The 22,453-nt window shown below is 43.4% G+C and overlaps 1 protein-coding gene across 4 annotated transcripts in view; it reads left to right on the forward strand.

Annotated features, from left to right (window-relative positions):
- The first annotated feature begins 4,904 nt into the window (after positions 1–4,904).
- The window catches only part of LOC122639771 (protein HIGH CHLOROPHYLL FLUORESCENCE PHENOTYPE 173, chloroplastic), a 91,013-nt gene continuing 73,464 nt past the window's right edge, over positions 4,905–22,453 (forward strand). For all 4 annotated transcript variants that reach the window (XM_043832724.1, XM_043832725.1, XM_043832726.1 and 1 more), the window contains exons 1-4: positions 4,905–5,047; positions 13,734–13,985; positions 14,088–14,249; positions 14,441–14,491. In XM_043832724.1, coding sequence (XP_043688659.1) covers positions 4,985–5,047; positions 13,734–13,985; positions 14,088–14,249; positions 14,441–14,491 — 528 coding nt within the window. In that variant the 5' untranslated portion in view covers positions 4,905–4,984. The remainder of the gene's footprint in view (positions 5,048–13,733; positions 13,986–14,087; positions 14,250–14,440; positions 14,492–22,453) is intronic.

The raw sequence follows: 22,453 nt of genomic DNA on the forward strand, positions 1-22,453 counted from the left end.
GAATATTCTCCCTTAATGAATGTCCTATTCCCATATGAATGGCTAAATAATGATGCACAAACTATTTAATTAAATTAAACTATGTTACACTAAGCAGTATACACAACATGAGAGTACAATAACGGAAGAAATGTATACCTATTTGCTTTAAATAAATGCAATTATATAAAATAGACAGCGTCCCCTAGCTCAAGTGGAGGCAAAAGACTGACTTTGTCCCTTTGTCAGACAGAGTAACGGTTTGCGGGTGTCAAATCTTACAATCTCGGACAAAATAACACCGTTCCAAGGCTTTGGAAACTAGGGGCTCAAAGGCCGGACAAAATGGCTATGCCACAGGAGGTTTCCCAGATTTGGGCAAGAAAGGGTCGAGGAAGCCTGACTTGGATAGCCCAGACTTCAGACAAAGGAGCGAGACTCGAAAGCTCGAAATCGGATTGGGGAAGAGCCTTGAAACAAGGAAAACAGGGAAAAACTAGAAAATTGGAGCTTTGGGGGTGCCCCCTCTCCCACAAAACTTTGATTTTTCAAATGAGGGGGGTGACCCCCTTTTTATAGGCAAATTTTGGGTTCGACGGCGCCACAAATATCATGTGGGGCCGCATGGCGAGGCTGCGGTAGAGCAAAAATAGAAAAAAAATCTGATTTTGGGCACCCGTGTGACCATGGCAAGGCCGCGGGTACGAAACACCGCATGGCAGGGTCACAGTGCACGCGCGTATGGCACTACACAACACCCCGTAGTAGGGCCGCGCAGGCCGCGGCGCTGTGCTACAGTGCCACAACGTGTGTGCATTGCAGTACAGCAGTGCGTGGCACCGTGTGGTAGGGCCGCGTAGTGCAGGGCGCTGCCTTGCGGGGCTACGGCCGTGACGCTGCCTCGTGGGGGTTACGCAGGCAATCTGGGGTTGTCTGGGGGGTCGTGCGCATGATTATACGCTTTATGGGATGAGTGGAGATGTTTTCCAGTACAGTGTCGATTTTGGGGACATTGCCAGTCATCTGCGTCCGATCGTCGTCATCGCTGGGGGGTGACGAAATTCAGCGTCTACAACACCATCAAAAGAAGCAAACATTCGGCCTCCGGAAGTGATAACACCCAAAGTGGTAAACCTATTGGATCAATTGTGGTTGAAATATGTAATTTCGGGATGAAGATATTGGACTTTGTGTTTCCACTCATTCCACCTTTTTTTTTTTTATTATCCGCAAAAACAACGCATTTAATGAGGAGAAATTGAATGCAAATGTTTGGAATTGTGCATTGTAAAAAAGTTTCATGTCAAGTAAAATTCTAAAATGCAAAAAAAGAAAAAAAAAACATTCAAAAGAAGAAAATAAAAAAATCCCAAAGTATTCGAAAGAAGAAAAAAGTGTCTAATCATTATCATCAAATAAAATCTCCTGGTCATCACTGCGGTACACAACTAATGGACCATGATGATCCCCCAAAGACTCGACCTGTCTCCAAAGCCTCTCAATCTCCCTCACATAAATCTTCCTGCTGCTCTCTGAGGTGTCAAGGGTCTCCTCAAAAGACCCAGCTGGCCACCCTATTAAAAAGAAAAGGGACATAAGTATTTTTAAAGTGCGAAGTCCAAATGACCAAAAAAGGAATGTACTCACTAAGTCCCGGACCATGGCCGACCGCTCAAAAAATTATGCTTCCCTGCATCCGGCGCATGTTTGCATATCTCTCAGCGTCGATCTACCATAACATTGCTAAATCAGTACCGTGATTATGCAAGTGAAGTCAGGATTAATCCAAAGGACAGATGACTTACCTCGTCAAAAGAAATCGAGAGCTCATGGTCTCGATCAGGGTCAAGCATACTAGGAGAGAGATCGTGGAATGAGCATCCACCACAAAAGGTATGGTCCACCACAGTAATGCGTGACTAGAGCATACACCTATGCTCCACTTTCCCATCGGGATCACTAATGCAGTATCTAAAGGCTATCTCATTCTTACGACAAATCAATAGATCAAAGAGAAGTAGAACAATATTGACAATATCAGAATTTGCGGAAGCTAAATGATAATATATACAATAATTGTTCATGTTTATCCAAAAGATTACACGTGTTTCCAATCAGGACTTATGTATTGAGTATTGTAAAATAATACATCTATCATGAAAGGGACAAAAAGAATACATGAATGTACCAAAATATAACCACATGGCCAAGCATCACTGTTTCCCCAAAGGAACAAACATCACAGTAATCATCTGGTCTGTGTTCCTCCACCTCCGAATTCCACTAATCATCACTACCACCATCAGAAGTCACATACTCCGAGCCACTCAGCCCCAATGCACCTGCATCAACATCTAAAAGAAGGTTTCCTCAACGAGTGAGCTCCAGTGAGCCCAATGAGCAGTTAAACCACGCAAACATACACAAATATCCATGAATGAAATTAGAAGGGCGCAAACCAAACATGATAAGCAAATCCCATAACGCCCCATACCACCAGAATAATTTGCACATCAAATCTGGTTTACAGTCATGCTATATGAATGCATGGTGAAGTTTAATTTTATTATTATCCACCTAACAAACAAATGCCTAAGTTTGGTAATATACTATTGCAACACCCTAAGTAGTATCCCCGGTGTCGGTACCACAAAGTGGATGGTATCCCAACAATGACAAACCCAAGTTGTGCTGGAAGCCTATAGTATCAGACTCCACCAAGAGCATGTACACAAACCCCCTTGACAAACCCATATATGATTTGTGGTGGTGGGATAGTGAATGACCTGTGGAGACCAAGGGTCAATCCAAAACAAGGTGTCCTGGCTAGAATTAATTTTATGGATGACAATGTCCTTAAGAGTTGGAAGGGTACTGGCTATGCTATTCTAGGTCCAAAACCCCTTTTTTTCACATGGTTCGAGGATCAAAAAGAGATATGTTGTGGGCGTAAATCACTAGCAAGCATTAGGCCCATAATGAATGAGAATCATTTAGAAGTCTCCAACCCATTTTAAGAAGGAGAGCATTGTTTTGAGTAGCAGCCTTCCGATGGCCCAATCCTCAAGAGCAAATTGTGTCCCAAGATATGAGGTGGCTTTTGTGAGCTCCTTTCATGTCTCCATTCCAAAATCTTAGACAAACATAATCAATTGATTGACAAATTTTAATAGGAAAAACAAAAGAAGACATAAGATAGTTAAGAATAGCAGATAATACAGATTGTGTAAGAATCTTATGCCCTGGATACAATAAAGGTTAGCTTTTGAGCAAGATAATCTATTTTTGACTCTTTGAACAATGTGATGAAGACTTTATGACTCGGATCTAAAATGGAAAAGGTTTGTACCCAAGTAGACTGCCGACTGAGACATCTCTTTAATTCCAAGAATATTGGAGAATCTTCTCCGATCCTCAGCAGTAACATTGTGACTGAAGCAAATTCCACTTTTATCCAAATTAACATATTAACTAGATAAATCAGATAAGAGATCAAGGATAGATTTAATTGTAAAATTATCATCTAATGTGGTACGGAAAAAAAAAATAAAGGTATAATATGCAAAAAACAAGTGAGATATATTTCAAGGGCATGTCGAGCCAATTTGATAGCTTTAAACCATATTCAGATCTCTGCATGCCTATAGAAGTCTGGATAAAACTTCCATTGCAGAAATGAAGAGATAAGGACTGAGGGGGCAACCTTGTCGGATCGGATACGTAAGACATCTTTTGGATGACTAAGGTTTGGTGTGGAGCTTGTTGGAGGACTATGGACCAACTATGGACGGTTCCTTGTTTTGTTTGACCAATCCTCCTTATGATCGGAGAGAAGCCAAACCACTCTTGGTTAGGTTATACTCCAATTTTAATGGTTTATGCGTTATTTATCTAATGGACTTAATTGCCACATCAACATTCTACATGGTACAATACAAATCGGCTATTTCAACAAATTTATTAGAGTTGGTTATTGAATTGAGTTTTTCCTTGTTTACCCCTCCCAAAAAAAAAAAGAAGAGTATCTCCCTAATTAATCGAACCTTTTATAAAAAGATAGGAAAAAAAGAACGCTACTTGGTTGCGTGATTGGCATGGCTCCTGTACCTAGACAGAAGCGCACAGAAGCATGTGAAAGTACCACCCTGCCCTCATGAAAACAAAAAAAGGGCATCTATGTTTATGCCTCCGTGTGCACTCTCGTTGGCCCATGCACTGGTGCAAGAGTTACAGACCTAGATAATGATCTTTTGTCAAAAAAAATAATACAAAAATTTTGATCATTAAATATGGAGGGCGTTTCATGCACGACCATATAAGGGGGTAGGTGACAATGCGTTAAATAGGAGGTGTTTGGTCATTTCGACCCTATATTATCCCATCCCATGGTCTGAGTTGGACCGTGCATGGTACACCTCTGTGCACAGAATCTTTTGCCTTACAAATATATATATTTTTTCAAAAAAAAACAAAGGAGTAACCTATGCCATATGTGGACACGTACCTGCGCCCAAACATAGCCTTGTACACGCCCACACATAGGAGTTCCTTTTCCCAAAAATTAAAAGGAGCAGCTGGTGTTGTATGTGGACATGTACTGCCCAGACACAGCCCCATACACGCCCACACATTGGAGTTGCTTTTCCCAAAAAGAAAAAATCTCAAAATTGATACTTAAATTCGACCCAAATGCCTTTGCATGGTGGAAAATTATCCTCTGAAATTTTCTAAAGCTCGAAGTGCGACAGTGCTAGGTGAAGATGCCAACATGTGGCAGTTCGGACATCCAATGGTCCGAGCTCAAGTCATGCATAGCGTCGCCAGGTTCGTGTACCGGATGGGCACGGTGGCGGTGCAAGTGCATTCTAGTGGGTGATACGTCTTAACATTTCCGCGATTTTGTGGTCCTTATTATTTTCCCGCAATTTAAAAAATCAAGACCACTCGTCTTCCCGTACGCTTATTTCTTCCATTGTGTTACTCAAGTTCAGGTGTTATCCGGAAAATGGAGTGCTGCTATTCTACCAAGCTATCAACGTCGTCTTCTTCAACCATTCTCAACCTTCAGGTAATCCCAAATCTCCTTTTACCATTTTACGTCTCAAATGTCTTTAATTTTGAGCTGCCATCGTATTTCTTATCTGGGAAGTGATACAGAGGTAACTGTATAAAACACGGGTTCTTTGATCCTTTTCTTCATTAATGCCCTTTGTTCGTGAATAGTTTATGATTTGTGATGTTTCAATACAAACAGCAGTTCAGAATTCTTCCCTGAAGCATATTGTTTAAGATGAGACATGGAAAACATAGGTTTCGTTTTGTGTTCTTGTGGTGGGTCGGATTATCCAATTGGGTTTGTTTGTGTAGACGGAGGTTAGGTTGAACAGGGTGTAGTGGAAACCAATTCAACTATATTATCTGATGATTGTACATGACAGCTTGAGTATTTTGTTCTTCAACAATGCCTCTTATCTTTTAAGTACTCGGCAAATTCTGAATGATTGTATATGGTTTGATATCGTCAAATAATTGTCCCACACTTCAACTATCTTTTTAGATGATTATTGACCTGCCCTTGCAAGAGTCCTTAACATGGCCAAAAGAAAAGTCACAACTCATTTGAGTCTCTTCAAGTTATTGAGGAGCTGGCAAAACTCTGTAACCTATTTGTATTTTTTTAAAATTTAATTTGGGTAGTCAAGTAAGAAACAGGTTGATCTGAAAAAAGAGTGTGAATGGCAGAGGATAGTGGTGGTTTTGGAAATGGGTTTGGGTGGAAGTGTGAAGGGGGTTTGCCTTTGCTTGACGAGGGAGCTCTTGCGTCCTGCAGAGGTTCTGAGGAGTTGGGTGTCGGTGTGTCTTTGTCGAGGTCGAGTGTGGGGGACCCTCATGTTCCTGCAGGCCGGTTCAGTCAGCCTGAGGTGGCCCCTGGGACGCAAGGTGAGTGGGCTGCCCTGTTCTCTCTGGGCTCTGGTCAAGCGGAGGGTCTCAAGCTCCAGTTTGTACAGTCAGCGTGCGTTGACGGCAGGCCGTTGGCACTCTGCCCAGCGGCTGTTGTAGAGGCGGAACTAGATCTTTGGAGCAACACCCTAATGGGATTCATGGGGAGAAGGGCTTTGCTTCGTCAGTGGAGATGCTCTAGAACGGTGGATGTCTCTCTACTCGATTCTGGGGTTTTTGTGTTTAGGTTCTCATCTGAGGAGGACAAGTTCAGGGTAATGGAAGGGGGAGTGTGGTCTGTCCTTAGGCGTCCTGTGGTGTTGAGGCCGTGGACTCCTCAATCCTGTTTGACTAGAATTTCGTTGGAATCCATGCTGTTGTGGGTAAACCTTCCGCATCTGCCGTTCCACCTTTGGACAGAGGCAGCCTTGAGCATTATAGGTAGCACTCTCGGTGTTTCTCTCTTTACTGACAAATGGACGAAGACTACGGGGCGGCTGTCCTATTCTAGGCTTTGTGTGGAGGTCTCGGCAAAGGTAGAGTTGCCTAAGTCTATTGAAATCATGGTGGAAGGAGGAGGGGGCCAGAAAGTTGATTTTGAATGGAGTCCCCCGAGGTGCTTTGTGTGCCTTTTGTTTGACCATGGAGACAGCCAATGTGCATCGAAGGCCCATCATCAGAATGATTCTCATGTTCCTCATCTTGGAGCCCATCTTAGGGAGAATGAAACATTGGTGGAGAATGGGTTTTAGCAAGCTCAGTCTTAGAGGAGAAGATGCCCTTCTAGAGGTACTGTTGGGAGAAGGGGGGATCCTTTGGATTATTTTTTGAGGGACTCCGACCAAAGGGCGATTGGATGCTCTAGCCTTTCTACTGCTCCGGCTTGGTCTGGCTTTATTGCTGACGGTGAAATTGCAGCGGTGGGAGCTGGTTGAGAGAGAGAGGAGCCTAGGGGATTAGTAACGAAGAGAGGGCCAGAGGTGGTGGGCCCAGCCATCACGGATGAGGTGGCAGTTGTTTTTTCCCATAGTGAAAAGGCTGTTTCACATGTCACTATTGCCATCCATTATCTCCTTGGTGAAGGTAATCGGTTCCCTTCTTTGGATGTCGTGGAGACAAGTGAAGCAGGTAGTGGCGTGCTTGGCAAGTCTGTCGTGCAGCAGCCTGGCGTGTCTGATCAAGTCGGCTTTGACCGATAGGTTGGGGTATGTCTTCGTCAAATAGTTGGACCTCTTTTGAGCTATGACACCTTTGCCCAGGAATTGGGTCTTGAGTTGTATGTTGAGTTGGGCCCTATTGTGTCCACAAGCGGGATTGAGCTAGCCGCGGCCAGTGAGTTCCACATTGAGAAAGTAGAACCACATTCACCTATTGCTGATCCAAGGTACATCCTTGCGCGTGGTGCCCTCAACGACCTAATTTGCGGTGCCGAGTTGAAGAACTCCAACTCTAACACCTCTCCTCCAGATAGGTTGCCTTTGCTGTCGCTGATTCTTATTTCTGCGACGTCTGAGTCGCCTCTGGCTTCTCCTCCATTGAAGGTCCCTGCTAGGAGGAAACAAGGTGGCAAAGTAAAGGGTAAATCTTCTTCTAAGGGAAAGAAAAGAAAGGGTAAGAAAGGGAAGAATCATCATGTAACCATTGAGGAGGGACCAGGTGGCAACACTAACTCTTCATCCCTTGTGGTACCCACGGATGAAGGTTTTTCTAATAAGTGTTCTATGGGGATAGAATTGGTGGATAAAGATGGGTTCATGGAAGAGGGAGGCACCATCTATATTGATCTTAATGGCCACCACGTTTTGTTAGATGAAGTCGATTCAATGGATGTTGAGATGACTGTATTGGGAGGTCCGTTGCAAACTTCGTTGACACATCTAGATCCCCAATAGGAGTTGGCACAGGATGTTCCAATTGATAATCTGACTCCCTATAATCCTAATGGGAAGAAGGTCAACTTTATATACAGATGATTGCTTGTTTGAGTTTGATTATGTCCTTTGTTCCTTTTTTGTGTGGTTTCCCTTCAGCTTGTTTAGGCTAGCTGTAGGTTAGTCCGTTGTTTTGTTGTTGAGCTTTCTCCTTGTTTTTTTCCTTGTTCTTTCCCCTTTTATTTTTTTGGGGGGAAAGTTTCTCGGTGCTTCGTTAATATATTTTTCATTCATTACAAAAAAAAAAAAGTGTTAACAAAACACAATTGGACTGAATGACTTGAATGATCAATGAGATCAGTCAAGCTCTCTATTTATAATAATAATGAAAGAGATTACAAAGGGAAACACTATACACGACATTGTTCACGACACTGTTCACGTGAACAATGTCACAACCATAATTACAATTCTACGCTTGTTCAAAAGTACATAAATAAAGCATAAATAAAATACCAAAAAGATCAATACCCCAACGATATTCTGGTATACATTATTCAACACTCCCCCTCAAGTTGGAGTAAATATGTCAATCATGCCCAACTTGACTAGATTATGATGGAACAACTTTCCAGACAATCCCTTGGTGAAAATATCAGCAAGCTGATTTGCAGACTTCACAAAGGGAACACAAATCAGCCATTCTTTCAAATTTTCCTTGATGAAATGTCTATCTTCTTCAACATGTTTGGTGCGATCATGCTGTACGGGGTTATGTGCAATGCTGATTGCAGCCTTGTTGTCACAGTACAATAACATAAGAAGATGAATAGGAACACCAAGATCTTGTAGCAAACCTTTCAACCAAAGTAACTCACAAATGTCTAGTACTATAGCACGGAATTCTGCTTCAGCATTAGAGCGAGCCACCACATTTTGCTTCTTGCTACGCCAAGTGATAAGGTTGTTACCTACAAAAGAACAATACCTAGAGATAGACTTGCGATTTGTAGAACCAGCCCAATCAATATCATTGTATGCCTCTATCTGTAGGTGACCATGAGGAGACAAGAAAATGCCTTTTTCAGGAGCTGACTTCAAGTAGTAAAGCATACGAAGAACAGTTTCCATATGAAAAGGGTGGGGATCATGCATAAATTGACTCACAGTACTCACGGCAAAATCAACTTCCCCACTAGTCTTTGGTATCGGCCTTTATCAACAGGTACACCCTCCTTTTCTTTGAGACGAACATTAGCATCCATAGGAGTATCTGAAGGGTGACATCCTAACAAACCAGTTTCAGCCAATAAATCTAGTACATACTTCCTTTGGGAGAGAAAAATACCCTTAGAAGATCTGACAACTTCAATCCCAAGAAAGTACCGTAGCTTTCCTAGATCTTTAATCTCAAACTCTTGCCCAAGAAATGTCTTCAAACGGCTGATCTTATCGCCATCATTGCCAGTAACCATAATGTCATCAATGTAGACTATAAGAATAGTGAGTTTTTCACCAACCCTCTTTATAAAGAGAGTGTGATCAGCATTACTCTGCTTGTAGCCCACAGAAACCATGGCCTTGTGAAACCGGCCAAACCATACTCTAGGTGACTGCTTCTGCCCATAAAGTGCATGCTTCAATTTACACACTTTGCCTTGGTTTTTGTCACAAGAGAACCCTGGTGGATGTCCATATACACCTCCTCATCCAGTTTTCCATTTAGGAAAGCATTCTTCACATCCAACTGCTGTAAATCCCATCCAAGATTGATTGCACAAGATAGCAAAACTCGAATAGTATTCAGCTTTGCAACAGGGGCAAAGGTCTCCTGGTAATCAATCCCGTATGTTTGGGTGAACCCCTTTGCCTTGAGTCGTGCCTTATATCTATCCATAGTGCCATCCACCTTCTGTTTCAATACAAACACCCACTTACATCCAACAGTCCTTTTCCCTGGTGGAGGAACCACAAGCTCCGATGTGTCATTTTTTTTTTCAAGGCTTCCATTTCTTCCATCATTGCTGCCTTCCACTATCCATCTGATAGAGCTTCCTGCCAATTGTTAGGAATGCGAACAGAAGAAAGAGAAGAAACAAAAGCACAAAAAGATGGAGAAAGGGAGTCATAGGAAACAACATGGGATATAGGATGCTTAGTGCAAGCCCTGACACCTTTGTGAACGACAATAGGTAGATCAAGCGAAGAAGTATTACCGGGTGGAGAAGTAGGTTCTGGATCCAGGTTTGGCAACTGAATGGGTACTAGTGCTGCAGTGGATTGAAGCTGCTTATGTTTTCTTGCATAAGTTTGCACATTAGAATCATTAATCCTCCTCTGAAATTCACTAATGATTTTCTGGATTGGAGTTGTCTCCCCTGAATAGGAATGTCAACATTATCTGTAATGGTCTCCCCCTATATAGGAACCTCTCCTCCTGAGGCAGAGGGAGGATTAGGAATAGGAGGAACAGGAATAGACTCATTCTGAACATATGGAAGGGGAGGTTCTATGGTCGGTACATCTTCACTAACACTCTCCCCCTGAAGAGGTGGGGACGAATAATAGGAGAGAGTCTTATGAAAGAAAACATCCATACTCCCCATGGCACGTCAGGCAGGAGGGTAATAGCATTTGTACCCCTTTTAGGTGGTAGAGTTACCCAAGAAAATGCAGCAGAGACTACGGGGCTCAAGTTTACCAAGGGATTTAGTATCCCTAGCATAACAGACAGCCAAAATACCTAGGGGGAACAATAAAAAAGGAAGAGCCGTGTAGAAGCTCGACAGGGGACTTGGAACCAAGTACCCGAGAGGGCTGCCTATTAATTAAATAGGCTACAGTAAGGACAACATCCTCCCAATAGGAGGGAACAGTTCGAGCAAACATAAGTGCTCTAGCCACCTTCAAAAGATGGCGATTTTTCCTCTCAGTCACACAATTCTAGGCTGGAGTATCAACACAACTGGTCTGATGTAAAATGCCATGGACAGCTAGGTATTTTTGGAACTGACCTTCTATATACTCTGTCCCATTGTCACTTTTCAAGACTTTGAGAGTGACATCAAATTGGGTTTGAACCATTTTGTGAAAGTGCTGAAAACAGGAAAAAACTTCAGCTTTTGTGTGCATCATATAGACCCAAGTGAACCTAGAATAACAATTTATGAAAGTGACAAACCATTGATGACCAGAAATAGAAACCTTACGACTAGGACCCCACACATCAGTATGAATCAAATTGAATAGGGAAGAACATCTTTTATTAGAAATAGGATAATTTGAATGTGTCTGTTTGGCCAAGACACAAGCCTCACAAAAAAACTCTTCCTTATTACAATTCTTAACTAAGGATGGAAATAAAGGAGATAAAGTTCCTAAGGGGGGGTGTCCTAATCTAGAATGCCATTGGTGTAACTCAGAGGAGAATGAAGATGGTTGACATAATGAAGAAGGTATCACTCTTGAAAGAGGAAGTCCATCATCAAGCAGGTACAATCCACCGTGCATACTACCCGATCCAATCGTTTTCCCTGAGTCCAGTTCCTGAAAAACACAATGATTTGGAAAAAAAGTTACTTTGCAATTCAGATGTTTGGTAATACTACTAATTGAGAGAAGATTAGCAGTGAATTTAGGAATATGCAAAACAGAAGACAAGTTAAGGGAAGAGGAGCAGCTGATGGATCCTTTCCCGGATACTGATGAGAGGGATCCATCAGCCACTTTGACTTTATCCTTGCCTGAAGTAGGAGAATAGGTATGGAAAAGGTTAGAAGAACTTGTCATGTGATCAGTGGCACTGGAGTCTATAATCCATGGAGTGGAGACAACTGAAGCACAATGACCAGCAAAAAAGATACCTGAACGGGCAGGGAACCTGATGGAGTAGAGTAACTGGCAGGAGCAGATGTAATAGAGGCAGCAGAAGTTTGTAACATACGCCGGAAAGCTTGTAATTCTTCCTGGGAGAGGCCACCTTTAGTAGTGGGGGCTGTAGCTACACTTTTAGTGTGATTAGCCTTGTTTCTAGTTTTACCACGACCACGTTTGGCCTCAAAATCAGCAGGATTCCCATGTAATTTCCAGCGAGTAGCCTTAGTGTGATATGGTTTGTTGCAATGTTCACACTTGACAGGCTTCTTTGCTGAAATAGCCGAAGCATTACCCTCAGATGAAGGAATAGGAGTAGAACCAGCAGCCTGTAAGGCTGATCTTTCAACCGTAGGGGTGAGTAACATTGCAGCCCTACGAGTTTCTTCAGTGTGAACAAAAGCAAAGGCCTGCTCCAAGGTTGGAAAAGGTACCCGACCAAGAACTTGAACCCGAATTGGATCATATTCAGCATTAAGTCCAGCCAAAAAATCATAGGTACGAATCTGGTCCACATATTTGCGATAGGCAGCAATGTCCGCAACCGTGGAGGGCTGAAACCGAGAGTAGTGATTCAATTGTTGCCATAGACTCTTGAGGGCAGCATAGTACTTAGAGATAGACAATTCTTTCTGTGTAGTGGTATGGAGGGGCTTACGAAGCTCATAAACTTGAGCGTCATTCCCCAACTGTTCAAACATTTCCATGGCAGCAGCCCAAATTTGTGTAGCTGTGTCAAGGAGAAGATACTGACCAGAGATATTAGAGTGCATAGAGTTCAATACGAATGACATAACCATCGCATCATTAGCAGTCCAACGAGCCCGAAGAGGGTCTTCATTAAGGGGCTGAACAGAGGTGCCAGTAAGATGGCCAGTGAGTCCTCTTCCAGCCACAGTTAGAGAAAGAGATCTGGCCCACATCAAGTAATTGGAACCATCCAATTTAATTGCAGCAGCGCAAGGGAGGAATTCAGTCCTGGCCTGACCTTCTTCTCCAGAGGTAGCTGTGGTAATATCTGACCCAGGCATACTTGTAGGTAATCAATAGAGAAAGCCAACAAAAAATTGAACCAGAAATTGGAAATCTGAGATTTGGCAGCAAAACTCCAAGGATGGGGCTGATATGCTGGTCGAGTGGTCCTTTGGTGTGTATAAAACTCCCCTAAAAAAATCAGCAAAAGGGGAGAACCCTAACCCTAAAATCGTTGAGTTTCAGGATTTTGAAAAAACCTTGAAGTTGAGATTGATAGAGGAAAGGGGCTTCAATATGTGAAGTAGACTTGCAATAGAAGCTGTCCAGAGCTGCTAGAATGGAACCTCCAATGCGAACAACCAATCTCCATTAGGAATGAGACCTGATCTTCAAGGGGGAGATTCTCCAAAAAATGGCCGAAGAAAAACAGGGCCAGCAGCTATCGCAGAGAAGAAAAAAACCTTATAGCATTGATTGAGGTAGACGGAGGGCAGCAACTAGATCATTCGATCACCTCATTAGTGCTGCCCCTTAAGCAGTGTAAAAAAACAGAAAAAAAGGAGAAGAAGAAGAAGCTGAGAAAGACAGGAGAAGAGAGAAACGATGGGGTGGGAGAGGGGGGAAGTGTTTTGTAACTTTAGATCAGAAGTGGCTCTGATGCCATGTTAACAATACACAATTGAACTGAATGGCTTGAATGATCAATGAGATCAGTCAAGCTCTCTATTTATAATAATAATGAAAGAGATTACAAAGGGAAACACTATTCACGATACTGTTCACGTGAACAGTGTCACATCCGTAATTACAATTCTACCCTTGTTCGAAAGTACATAAATAAAGCATAAATAAAATATCAAAAAGACCAGAATACCCCCACGGTATTCTGGTATACATTATTCAACAAAAAGATAATGGGTTAACTTTTAAGTGGTGAGGATAGGTCCTAAGTCAGTGAGCTCCTGCATGGTTTCAAGAACTTTTGCTACCGATTTACCTTTAGTATGAAAAACAGTTCTGGAAACTTCACTGTCATGTTGACCTGGATCTCGTAGTCATTGTTGTGTTGGATTACTGAATCAATTCGTATTGCAGGGGTTTTCTTCATCACCTGTTGGTAGGAGGTATTCTAAGAACAATTTACATCAGGGGCTGCTGTCTTCCTCACATTCTAAACACTTTCTTCAACTTAATGGCAGAGTGCAGCCATTTTACAGGCAAATTACACCTTTATCTTTGAAAACATATAGAGGGTCCATAGTTGCAGAAGCTGGAAGACAAGGTTGGGACTTCGGTAGATTTTTGAAAACATTATACTTTTTCAATGGGCCTCCATCTCCTGCTAAGGTTGATTATTACGTTTCATAGTTTTGTTTTTTACTTAACATTTCATTAATTATTTCCATTGTTCAGGTTGCTGATGCTTTCATTAACCTTTTATGTGTGAAGTTCTTTGAGTTTCTGATTGAGAAACTATCAAGCACAACAGCCAGTGAACCACTGAAGCCAATGGGGACTTCCGATGTCATCCTGGTAGCTGGAGCCACCGGAGGTGTTGGGAGGAGAGTAGTTGATATCTTACGCAAGAAAGGGTTGCCAGTCCGAGTATTGGTATTGTTTTCTTGCCTTTCTGATATTTGGTTGTTCTGTTGATCATAGCTCATGACTTGTTTTGGGAAAGAAAACATAGGGATGAGTTAGAGGGAACTAGAAAGGGGGAGAGTATCGGTTTATCAACTTTTTGATAGAGCAACTGATTTCCACTTTTGTAAAGTTTTAATTCTCAACTGTAAACCTTTCAGGTCAGGAATGAAGAGAAAGCAAGAAGGATGCTAGGTCTGGATGTCGACTTGGTGAGCCATCTACCACTCTTTGGAAATACCATTAAGAAAATTATATGGAATATTCTCCGCGATTTATAAATCAGTGAGACTGATTTTTCTCTATAATATTTCTTTTATGTTTGATAGGTTAGTTGTAAAACCCCTGCCCAAAAATACGGGCTAATTGGAATTTTTGTTGAAAGCCCAGAATCCGAGGTCAAAGCTACCAGTATACTGTGGTGCATTGCACCCGAGGTTGAACTTAATGAGGTAGCCCATCGGTGAGGACCTACATACCATTAAGAAGGCAAACACCAACTCCTTGTGACTGTACAGCTCACCACCAAATGTACAGGCTAAGGAAGGTGCCATACCTTGATTCTAGGACCCTTGGACTGAATCCTAGTTCTAGGTTAAACTGATGATGGCCCTCATCAGCTTATATGTTTTAGATAAAGCATTTTTAAATCCAAACATCAATTTGCATGATTGATTTGATGATGAGAACCCAATTCCATACATACATCTTAAATCCCAACATAAATGACAAATTCTGCTAATTTACAGATTGACCTTCTCTTAGTTAAAGTGATATAACTCCACCACCCGAACTTCATTTGTGTTGGTTTCAATTTTGTTGGAAACTAGACTCGTAGGGCTGCATTTTATTAGAAGACACCGTTACCTAGTTCTGTCTCTAAGTTTGTTAAAAGTTTAGTTCAAGTTGCTGTCAAAGTCGTATTCTGCTGTCTTAACAGATTGACCCTTGAGTAATAAAAATAACATAACTTCATCATCCAATCTGCATTTCCTTCGATTCCAATTTTGCTAGAAACTAGATTCATAGAGCTTCATTTTCTTAGAAGGAACCATGATCCAATTATGTCTCTAAATGAACTGAAATTTCATTTCAATCCAAACAATTCTGCAAATGAATTCTCTGGGCGATGCACAACATCACCCAGAGTGGGAAAATGCGATTTTTCATCAGCAGATGTGTGGGGACCACCCATATTGGCCACGAACATCCTCCATAGGTTGAGGGAAATCTGAGGGACCACCTCATACCTTTGGAATCATGTGGACCCCACTTAGGTAGCTAGAATGAAGGACAATTAGCTTAAAAATGTATTTTGAGCTTGGGACAGCAGCACCAAATAGGCCTTAGTGAAGCCTGGCCTATAAATAGGAGGGTCCAGCCCTAATTTCGTTTTCCCTACTGTTCCTAGCATTAGAGAGGAAAAAGAGAAAGAAAGAAAGAGAGGGAGAAGGAAGGAGAAGGAAGAGAAGGAAGAGAAGGAAGAGGAAAGAAGAAGGGATTGTGAGCTTGGAGCTTGGGATCGAATTCTCCACAGCTTAGGTATCTGGGTTTGAACTTAGAACAGTCCTCTCAGCCTATTTCACTTCTGTATTTTGTGTTTTACCTCTGAAACTTGATCTCTGTGGCCTTGTCTCTGTGTGTTTGCTTAGGATTTAGCATGTAGAAGCTTTGTATAGCCATGGATCATCCATGCATGTTCTGTAATCCATGTTTTGTTCATTATCTAGGCTAGATATAAATCTGTTAGACCATTATTTTTGCTTTCAGCCATGATAGATAGATGTTTCATACTCAATATGTATGTATACTATGTAAATGGTGAGCTAGAGACTTGGATCCCTACATGCATGCTAAATTTAGGATGTTATAGCTTAGGGTTGCTGCTGTAATAGGTATTATGGTCTGTTCCCATATGAATTACAGCAATCCAGGTAGTTGCATGCTTAATTTCAGCCATGCTTGATTGATCTCTGTGATATCTGAACCTAAACCAACACCTAAATGGTTAACCAAACCTTAACTCCTTTAATTCCATCCCATTCAACTTTATTCAAGTGTTACAACCCCCTGAGATCATCCATGATCGATTTGGGGCCAACCCAGCTGCAAAAACCAGATTTAGAGCTTGAAAACCCATGTTCTACCGGCACTGGGCGATGCATCACCCAGAGACATCACCCAGAGAATTAAAGTGGACTGTTTTGTAAATCTGAGTTTGGGGACCTCCACGTATGGACTATAAACAGTGTAAGGAGGTGGAAAATGACCAAAATACCCCTCCTCACATCTGACCATAATTATGTATACCTTGGGTACCCAAGTGGGCCCCACAGAGCTAGGTACAAGCACCCAGACTGAGCCAAACATGAGCTGAAACCTTTGGCCCTGTTTTGCATGCTTGGTGGGGCTGTGGTTAAGTTAATATTTCCCTAAAATTCATTAGAACATGGGTTCTGTATCTCTGGGTGATGCACTGGGAGTTTGACCTTTAGGGTGTGACATTAGTAGTTTCTCCAACCATTTATTTAAAGATTGAGTTAGAGCTGTTAAGTGATAGTCTCGGTTATGCGTTATGTTGTTCTATTTGTTAGTCTTAGTTAGTGAGGGGTGTTTTGGGTATTAGCATATACTTCATAACTTAAGTTTGTTGTAATTAGTTTGATATTACTATAAATCCCCTCCTAGGCCCACGGTTTCTGTATCCTATTCACAATACAAACTTTTACGTAAAAAACTGGAGTGGTCGACCTCCTTGGGTCGGTCTTGCACAGAAAGTAGTTAGCACAAGAGTGACCGGGCTGACCGGCAGAGGACACTCTGATGCTTAAGTCAGCGCTCTTAGCAACGGATTGTAAAGGACGAATTCAGATAGTGAGTAGTGGAGGTTACCTAGGTATTTATAGACCTTAGAGGAAGAGTCCCGGTGGTAATTGGAGTGTCCCCGCTAATGAAGACTCCTGGGCGTAATCTAAGACTGTGTGGAGACTCTACCGGGTGTTTGGATAAGAACCCTGTGCGTTACGCCTCCGTGGGCGAAGTCATGGGGCATTAGTTACTGAGCCGTTAGGTGCCATTCCTGGGATATGTGGGGGTGGTTGCTGGAGTCAACTTTACTTGTGGTCGGCTTGGATCGTATCGCTCTCATCCGTGTCAATCATTAATGCTCGGGTCATCCTTGTTGTTGGTGCAGACGGATTCCAGGTGAGTAGTGCCCGGATCCTTTACTTGCGTTAACCACTTAAAGGAGGGCGCAGGTTCTCGAGACAATCACTCATTAATGTCCTATCATCATTCTTTGAAAAGACATGATGGTTCACATTCCGAGCAACGCGTGGTACTAAGTCATTATGGCTTCTCGGGCAGTTCATCCGTCGCGTAATCATAACCGTCCATTTTGACGATCCTTGACCGTTGATCTTTGTCGTTTCACCTTCTCTCTTTACCTATAAATAGGAGAACCTTTTCCTTCATTTCTCGTTTTTGCTCTCCTACCTTCCTTGTTGCAAAGTAGCTCTGATCCTCGGCTCGACTCTAGATTTCTGTTCGGTGTTGGGGTTGTGTAAGTTGATCATCCTCGTCTTAAGAAAGTCTTGAGCTCATCGATCCGAACAGTAAGTTCTCTCTTTCAATGTTGTTTAATAATTCTTATCAGGGGCCTACTCTCGACCGTAGGACCTCCTTGGGATGAGTGAGGGCTCCGGCTCGAATGTAGATGCAGGTTCAAGAGATTCGGACAAAACCTAGTCCGATGATTAGGTCCCCTTACAGGCTCGATCCGAGGATCTTGCTGTTCCCAGACCTCTTGGCCATCTGGCCGAGTCTTCTATTGGGCTAATCGAAGCTGCTGGTCCGCACTTAGCACACGCCCTCGAAGGAAGTGACACAGATGTTGGCCCCGCCCAAGATTTTGAGGAGGTCGATGATGGTAATGAGTTTGAGGGCTCAGTTGTAATTGAGGACATCACTTCCGACTTGAACACTTTCGAGAGTGTCCTTGACGACCGAGCTCTAGTGGTCCTTAGGATTCTTTCCGCACGAGGTGGAACTTTGCACCTCGACCAAAATTGACAAGGCTTGTTATTTTCGGGAGGGCGAGGTTTGCCTCTATGAGATGTCCTTTATATGCGGCCTATGTCTCCCGGCTCAGTAATTCCCCGTCCTGATTTTGGATCATTACCACCTCTCGCCTGGTCAGTTGTTGGCGAATTCATGAAAGATTATCTTCGGGAGGTTGGGCCAACCTGTTATCATTGCCCTTTTCTCTTACTTTTTAATTTTGAAGAGGTCGGTCGGAGGGTGGTATTACTTCTCCTTCGCAACTTAAAGGAGTCTCTAAAGAATTTCCAATTTTTTGAGCACATGCCTAGCTTGGTCAAAAAATGGAAGGACTGGTTCTTCTTTGCAAGGATCGAGAATAACCCCTTTCAGGTTGGAATGGAAAGACATCTGCCTGAAGTATGTGAACCGACTGCTAGAGCTGAGCCAGGCCGACAAGGTGTCAGTAAACTGATGTCGGGAAGGGCTGCCTTTTGACGTCAGAAGGCTCTAGGACGAGGAGTTACTGCTTCTCTAGAGGCTAAGCTTGGGTCCGAGTGAGTATCTTCGGCTCGGGGGGACAACTTGTTTTGATTTATTATTCTTGTTCATCTCCGGGTATTGATTTTGTTCTTTCCTTTTCAGTGAATAATCAGCTAGATCGGACTCGGTTCAGGACCGCTGCCGCCGAGAAGAAGAAGAAAGCTGCCGAAGAAAGAGCAAACCGACATAAAGCTCTGACAGCCCCAGATGGACAAGGCGGGCCCTTCCGAGGGTCAGAATAAAGGGAAGGGTCATGCGACCGAGCATGGTCCGTCTTCTCAAAGGCGACCTCCTGCCGTGGAGAGCGGCTCAAAGAGAAACGAGAGGGAAGGCCACGAGGCTGGGGACCTTTCCTTCAGAACTAAACAGAAAAACGATGCCCCCCTGCCAACCGACCCCACCGCCTGGGGAAAAGAGGTCATCACTGTTGAGGTGGAGGCCGACATCCTCGAGGGAGAAAAGGATAAAGAGAAACCCCCCCTCTCGTCCCCGACTAGCACATCTACGAGGGCGTCTCAGCCCTTAGGGATTCGAATATGGCGCGGGAGTGGCTGGACAAGGCTCAACTTCTGGTAGATAGGGAGCTGCTGTCCCAGTTGCCGAACATCGAATTGGCAGACTTCCTTTATCGAGAGATGGCTGTGGTAAATGCTGTTCACTTTCTTGCTTTTCTTCGGTCATTATTGTCGTTACACTGATGTCTGGTTTTGTGTTTCCAGGTCTTATTTAAGGTCGTGGAGTCGGCCATTCGGTTTGAGAAGTACTGCTTCAAGTACTACAAGGGCAAAGGCACCCGTGCCAAGTTGGAGGAGCAATTGTTGGCTATGGTCGAGGAGAAGAACGGGATGGTCAACAAGGTGGCAGATATGGAGGAGGCAGTGAGGGTCCTCACCGAGAGGAAGGACACTCTGGAGATCGAAGCTCTTTCTGCTGTCGGATGGATCGCTGTTCTTGAGAAGGACTTGCAAGAGCTCAAAGCGAAGACTGAGGCCGACCTTAATGCTGTTCGGGTCCAAGCCGTGGAGGATTTCAAGAAGCCATGGACTTTACAATCTTGATCTATAAATACAAAGAAGGGACATATGGCTTCGACATTGATGACACGGTAAAGTTTGTCCTTGTGAAGGATCCAAGGTTCAACTTCTCGGAGTTTGATGCTTATTTTCCTCCCTAGGCCACAACTACGGTCATTGCAGATGGGCGTGTTGAGGATGGACCCGAAGTGGACCAGGGCTGTGTCGATGATCCATACCCGGGCCGTACTGATGATCTTTAGGAGACTGCAGACGCTGCTTCGAACCCGAACGTTGATGATCCCGCCCATACCTGATCAAGGCACTTTCAATGCAGTGGCTACGAGTAAGGACAACCTCTTATCATTGTTTGGTACCATGCCTCCTTGTCTCCTCTTCTCGTCGAGCTTCTCTTCTTTGGCCGGATCGGACTTCTTGTCAAGCTTGTCATTCTTTGCCGACCCGACCTGTGTCCTTTGCCTAGCTCTGATGTCAACCGAACTCTCCCTTCTCTTTTTTTTAAAATTTTTTTTTATCTTGAGGCAAGTTGTGGGGTGAGCCGACCCTGTTTTATGTAAAGAACTTTTGGATGCACTTGGTGTAATGACTTGGTTTGCCTTTGTATTTAAACTAATTGATGTGCCGATCTGCTAAAGTTGATCTTCTGTGTATCCTACTCATGCGTTTTTAGTATCGACCTCTAGGGTCGGTTTTTTCGTGCCTTATTTTTCCAAGGGCTTTGCTGTCGACCTCTAGGGTTGGTCTTTTGTGCCTTAATTTTGCAAGGGCTTTGATGCCAACCTCTAAAGAAGGTCTTTCATACCTTATTAAGGGCTTTTGTGCCGAACTTTAGGGTCGGTTTTTCGGGCCTTATTTTTCCAAGGGCTTTGGTGCCGACCTCTAGGGTCGGTCTTTCATGCCTTATTCAGGGCTTTTGTGCCGACCTTTAGGATCAGTCTTTTGCTTGAGAATTTGGAGGAACTTCGAACTTCAGACGTTATTAAGATGATCAAAATTACATAACTGGATCGCTACTGGTAAAATTTTTTCAAATTCTCGGAGTTTCATGGCTAGGGTATCTTGTTGCCCCCCGGAGTCTTCAAGCGATACGTGTTGGGCCATATTTTCTTAGCTGATAACTTCCTTTCTTTCCTCGGTTGAGAAGCTTTCGCCTTCCTGAGGACTAAGTCTCTTGGCCTGAACAACCTCTCCGTGACTTTCAAGTTGAAATACCAAGCCGTCCTTTATTGATACGCCACATTCCTCATCAGTGCCTTTTCTCATACTTCATCAAAGAAGTTAAGGTTAGCTTTGAGCCCGTCTTGGTATGTTCTTTCATTGAAGTGCAATACACTGTGTAATGCGGTGAGTACTTCAACTGGTGCTAAGCCTTCGGTTCCGTATGTCAATCGGAACGGACTCTCCCCTGTGGGCATACGAACTGTCGTTCGGTACGACCAGAGTATACTTAGTAGTTCGTCGACCCACCTTCCTTTTGCCTCAGTGAGTCTTCTCTTGATGCCGCTTAGTAGTGTTCGGTTTGTGACCTCAACTTGACCGTTTGCTTGTGGATATGCTATTGAAACTGGTTAGAAGTCGATGTGATACTGATGGCAAAATTGTTTGAAGGCCGGATTGTCAAATTGCTTGCCGTTGCCTGTGACGAGCACACGTGGCACTCCGAACTGATAGATAATTTTGTCCTTGAAAAGTTTTTCCATTTGTTTCCCTGTTATCTTTGCCAAGGTTTCAACCTCGACCTATTTGGCAAAGTAATCAATGGCTACCACCAGGTATTTCTTTCCTCCAGAAGCTGAGACAAAATCATCGAGGATATCCATTCTCCACATGGTGAACGGTATGGGGCTAAGGATTGAGTTCAATTTGGTTGTTGGCTGGTGTGGGATGGAGGAGAACTTCTGACATTGCTCACAGATCTTGATATATTCTATCGCTTCTTCCTACATCCTCGGCCAGTAGAATCCTTGGCGGAGTATCTTGGATGCCATTGCATGTCCTCCCATATGGCTCTCACATATGCCCTTATGTACCGTAGCCATAGCGTATTAGGCTTGCTTAGGACCGAGGCATTTTAGTGACAGGGCGGTGATTGACCTCTTGTACAGCTGTCCTTCGATCAATGTATACTTTGCTGCCCACTCTCTTACTTTTCTGGCTTCGGCTCAGTCTTCTGGAAGGATGTCATCTCTAAGTTGGCTGATTATGGGATCCATCCAACTTGGTTTGGCATCTATCTGGGCGACCTCTTTTTCTTGATGAGACGGCTCTCGCAACCTTTTGACATATACTGCCCAGTTTAATTGGGATAGGTCGTCTGTGGAGAGTCTAGACAACGCGTATGCTACTGCGTTCTCCGCCTGGTACTCTTTGCATTTCAAAGGTACCGAACTGCGCGATCATGACCCGAGCTTTATCAAGGTAAGCTAGCATTCGGTCATCTTTAGCTCTGTACTCCCCGTTCACTTGGTTGACTACGAGCTGTGAGTCGCTCCATACTGTCAAGCCTTCAATTTGTATGGCTCGGGCAATTCTGAGTCTTGCCAATAATGCCTCGTACTT

Source organism: Telopea speciosissima, chromosome 9 (genome assembly GCF_018873765.1).
Source record: "Telopea speciosissima isolate NSW1024214 ecotype Mountain lineage chromosome 9, Tspe_v1, whole genome shotgun sequence".
Taxonomy (NCBI): domain Eukaryota; kingdom Viridiplantae; phylum Streptophyta; class Magnoliopsida; order Proteales; family Proteaceae; genus Telopea; species Telopea speciosissima.